This window comes from Montipora capricornis, chromosome 6, assembly GCF_036669925.1.
Source record: "Montipora capricornis isolate CH-2021 chromosome 6, ASM3666992v2, whole genome shotgun sequence".
NCBI classification, from domain to species: Eukaryota; Metazoa; Cnidaria; class Anthozoa; order Scleractinia; family Acroporidae; genus Montipora; species Montipora capricornis.
This window is the reverse complement of record NC_090888.1, coordinates 3,894,137-3,899,136: the sequence shown is the minus strand read 5'-3', so window position 1 is coordinate 3,899,136 and position 5,000 is coordinate 3,894,137. Positions and strand designations below refer to the sequence as shown.

The window sequence follows — 5,000 nt, the reverse complement described above, 5'->3', positions numbered from 1 at the left end:
GAGATGATTAGGTTAAAAATCTGAGAGACAGTACTCTCCTGGCATGCGAAATGGTCATTTCCGGTTGCCGTCCGCGGCTCAAAAACGTCACATGCTTAAACTGTCTATAATAGGGAGTGTAAGCACGAGCGTTTTTGAGACGCGGACGGCAACCGGAGGGGAAAATTTTCGCGTGCCAGGACAGTTGTGTCTCCCAGATTTTTATACTAATTATCTCCAATGGAGGAAAGATACTTAGCAATGTAAATGTGATTGTGTGAAAACAGGTTAAAAGGGAAGATAGCTCACTTCCGGTTGCCGTCCACGTCTCAAAAACGCGCGTGCTTGAGCTGCCATCGTTGGAGCATAGTTAATAGAGGGGAATGGTTAGGAAGCTCGGCAAACATCAAAGGAGAAAACAAAAATGCCAAGATTTAGGTTGGAAAGTCCACGACCGTGCACAATCTTTTGTTTTGCGCTCATACACTATGCATGAATTACGTAACCAACACGTTTCTATTGGTTAGTTCCTCAGTACGGAGTAAACAACTATTGTGTTTTGTGCACGGTCAAGGCCAGGAAAGAGAACAAAAACCTACAACAAAGAAAGTTGTCTGGTTTCATAACATTCCCCTCTATTAACTATGGTTGGAGCGAGAAGCAATAGCCCATTTCCGAGTTGCTGCATGCCTCAGTTTCAAAGCGAGTCCTGTTGCTCAACCATTCAAATGGAAATGAGTTGCTTATTCTCATGCAAATCGAACTCATTTCCATTTCAATAGTTGAGCACCAAGACTCACTTCGAAACCGAGACAAACAGCAACTCGGAAATGGCCTATTAACAAGCGGCGAGGCCGCGCGGAGAATGTGGAGGGGCGCTGTGGTTTTTCATCGTATGGCATATATACTAACTTCGGATTCTTGGCTTAATTAACTAACTCCTTCTAGTGTTTAAGTATTGTATTTCCGTAATTGATTTGTGGTGTGATTTTCGGTTTATACTTTCTATTTTCTGGTAATTTATCTCAAGTGTGCTTTTTACTTTATGTTATCGTGTTATGATTAACTTCATAGCTATTTGCGGGAAAGCGAATAACAGGAGCTCAACGACGGGAACTTCTATCACATTTCCCTCGACGCTGAGATAGCTTTATTTTGATTGGCTTTTACAACTTTGGGCGTGCTGCACCTCCCAAGGGAGAGTTTCTATGAATAAATGTACTCGGGAAAGGGTTGACTATAGGCCAAGTATTGGAGATGGAGGCTCCCCTTGATGAACTCCTGCTAATAATGAAATTGTAATCATTGTTTTATCTGAAACAAATATTGTAAATATTCTTCTAAAAAAAGCAACGAAAAAAAACAACAAAGGAATAAAATTGTCAGACTGCTACTCGTTATGAAACCATCAGATTTCCCCGAGGTATCTATAGATAAAAGAAAACAAATGAACTAAAATCTAACAAGTCTCTTCGATCGTTTTGTGCCCGACATTTCCAGTTTACCCGAACACGATGCCAAATTTCTCCCGATTATGAGTGGAGAGATATATTTTTAAAAAAATCTTCATTCTTTTACGGGTCTGAAAACAAAACAATATCCTTTTTAAAAACCTTACATCTGCTTTACAATAGGGTGCGAAGAAGAGAGAGAAGCCGTGCGGTTGGCCTATAAGCACAGCGAAGCGATTAATAGAGAAGAGGGCGTTACCGAAGGAGACGTGAACTTTAAGTTGGAAGTGGTTGACGAAGTTGCTGTTGGTAACGGCTTTGAAATCAAAGTATTGGTGAGCAACTCGTCAGATCAATACCGTTCTGTGAAGATTAACATTATTTCCGTCCTGGCATTCTACACAGGCATCTCAGCCAAACCCCTGAAGCAGATGAAAGAAGTCCTTCATCTTCGCCCCTCGGAAGGTATACAAGTCTCCTTTTTGTCTGTCCCAGTGATATCAACAGAAATCAAAAGTTCATTAGCCAAGAGTAATTATATAAGAATCTGGTATCAGGTCTTTCCCAAAATAAGCAGAAGATTCTTTGTGTATTGTATTTGGATTGTAGTGAATTTGAATTCAGTACAACGTTGAGTTATCGGATTTGGTCTATTGTTTATTTTTCCGCAAAACATGGTTTAAAAATAGACACTTTTCTGACGCCGCGGATGGGGACAAGGCCAATTTGGGTAAAGCATATTCATGGGTGATGAACTCTTACTTATTGCGATATTCACTGTTTATAAACAAATTTTGCCAACCACAGAACAAAAGAACCTTTGTTCCGACAGCTAATAGATCCATAGTTGGCACATTAATGACAATAGGTGACGTAACGGTGAATATCCCTACACTAACTGTGTACAGCTGTCGGTCTCATGGAAGCAAATTTTCCATTTTGTTTCCAGAGAAAGTCGTGGTGTTACCTATCGAATCAGGAGACTATTTAAAAAAAATTACAGGTGACGAAAACATACAGGTGAACGTAAACACTAAAGTTGAGGGTACAGGACAGTCATGTGTCATTCAGGATGTCGTGGAGTTTAAAAAGCCCGAACTCATCGTAACGGTAAGTTATAACAAATACTGTACAGTTGAGCTACGGTAATACGAGCAACAAAAACGTCCAACTTGTCATGCAACATTGCTGCGAAACTGGTCGAAAAGCGATGTTGTGTGCACAACCTGTCCCGCAACAAAGAAATTTGTTGCAATTTGCTGCAGCGTGTTGCAAAAAGTAGAGGTCCGTTCTACTTTGTGCAACAAAATCTCCAAAATGCTGCCCGTTTTTCCACTCCAAGGCAACTTGTTTCGCAACCAAATCACTTTTCTGGCGCTTTTGATTGGTCAAGAGTGGTGATTAAGTCATACATGGCTTTGAAGGTCACCCAAGGTACCAAAACAAACAAAATGGCGGAAGGAGAAGAATCGGAAATTGTGGCTATTTCGGTGACTCTGGAAACGAAGTTTTCCAACGAAAGGGAAAAAGAACTTATCAAAGAGCTGGGAAAAAAACCCTTGTTTGTGGAAAACAAGAGGTCCCAGTAATATGAACCGCAGGCTGTTCATCATCGTCGACGACAAGCAGGTCAGAAGAAGAGCTGCTGCAGTACGTTTCTTCTGCCAAGTGACGACCGCCATCTTTGTTTTCATAAATTAATGAAGCTTACGTGACCTCGTAGCTGGCCAATCAGAGGCCTGAATTCACGCAACTTGCAACGCATTGTTTTTGTAGCGAGACAGGTTGTGCGTGGAATGTAAAACGCGCAACATCACGTTTCGACTAGTTTCGCAGCAATGTTGCGAGACAATTTGCTCGTATATAGATATGAAATCAAGTGGAGCTATGACTCTCTACGGAATTGCAAAAATTGCGTTCATAACTGCCAGGATCATAGCTTCACTTGATTTCATATCCACAGTTCATATATCATCAATTTCATACATCATTTCATCGTTGATTCATTCCTCACAGGAACATTAGAACCCACAAATGACTAGCTCCCAACGTCAGTGGCTTCATAGCTCAGTTGGTTAGAGCGCCGCACCGGTATCACGAGGTCGCGGGTTCAAACCCCGTTTAAGTCCTGAATTTGTCAGGCTTCTCTTCGCATTTGAGAAAATTGTGTTCATAACTGCGAGGATCATAGCTCCACTTGATCTTTCTTTTGTTATCCCGAATGTCGAATGAAGTTGAAGCCCCGCATGCGCACTAATCGGCCTCGTGATAACGTATCCGTGTCCGTATCCATGACAACAAGTCCGTACCCACAGTAACAACCGCCGCTGCAGCCCGGGAATGAGTACCAGGCCTCTCGTGAAGCCTTGTTGAAACAAAAGTTGATGATTTGTTGGAACCGTTTACCCACCCCAGCATTCAACATTGTTCAACAAAATCGAATGGATGTTGAAGCAAATGTTGAAGCCTTCTGCAGGAGGTCCTTTACGGTCACAGCTTGTAAAGGCCGGGAGAAGTGCTGAGATGACCATGACATAATTGCCTCGCATTTAAGTTGAGAGCCGTCAGGTATGACATAAGGTTTGTTGCTATTGTTTTAGGCCTTACCGGAAACTGCGAAGGAAGGCGAGCTTGTGCAGGTGACAGCCCATTTTACGAACACGTTGCCAGTACGGTTAACGAACGGACGGTTCCATTTTGAAGCCAGTGGAATGAACCCCAAGTCTGCGAAAATAAAGAGCTAGTAAGTGTGCTGTTCAATAATTGTTGCTTGCACTACTCTAGGAGCATTTTATGACTAATTCACAATGCTCATCGATCTGCTGGACTTCGGGCTATACTGCTTGTCAGACACTAAACAATCAGTCAGCAATACAATAGATGCCCCAATCCAGACCAAAGCAAGACTTGTAGACCAGGGAACTTCTTTCCTTAACAGTGCATGAGTGGGTTCTTTGAAGTGTCACACAATTTCCTTATTCAGTACAAGCAAGGATTTTAAGATGAGGTCCCGCTCATATACGGCTTGTATACGTTCAATCCGAAAAGACTTGAAAATCTTAACATTTGCAAACTGAATGAAATTACGAAGGAAGCACTTTCTCCTCAGTTATTTTAAGACCCCGAGAGTTGGTGCGGCGGTGGTTAGAGCCCTCGACCTCCAAGACCATACAAATTGGCCATGCAATTTTGAGAACTTTCAAAACCGGCATCTCTCGTCTTGCACACTCGCGTTCATACCATTTCCTATATATAATCATTCCTTTTTTTATTTTTGTAGCAAAACTATTGGTCAAGAGACTGTGAAGGCATCAGCTAAGTTCACAGCTACCCGTGATAGCAAATGTACCATTGTCGTTAGCTTTCAGTCCGATGAGCTGGCTGGTGTCCGTGGTCAGTGCAGTGTGTAAAGTCCCTCCACGGAGTGACAGGCTTACTAAGTTTCAGTTCGTTTACTCAACTACTTAGGAATTTAGTTTAATTCTTAAGATTTTTTCTGCCTTTTAATGTAAGTTCAGTCAAGGCTAGCGGTTAACTTTCAAGCATGCTGTCGTCAATTTGCGTGTTCTG

General features: G+C 42.1%; 1 protein-coding gene across 2 annotated transcripts in view; it reads left to right on the top strand.

The window, feature by feature from the left end:
• Positions 1–5,000, top strand: part of LOC138051232 (protein-glutamine gamma-glutamyltransferase K-like) — a 49,238-nt gene that overhangs the window by 43,349 nt on the left and 889 nt on the right. For both annotated transcript variants that reach the window (XM_068897393.1, XM_068897394.1), the window contains exons 11-14: positions 1,614–1,895; positions 2,380–2,540; positions 4,031–4,173; positions 4,711–5,000. The exon at positions 4,711–5,000 is cut by the window's right edge and continues 889 nt beyond it. In XM_068897393.1, coding sequence (XP_068753494.1) covers positions 1,614–1,895; positions 2,380–2,540; positions 4,031–4,173; positions 4,711–4,840 — 716 coding nt within the window. In that variant the 3' untranslated portion in view covers positions 4,841–5,000. The remainder of the gene's footprint in view (positions 1–1,613; positions 1,896–2,379; positions 2,541–4,030; positions 4,174–4,710) is intronic.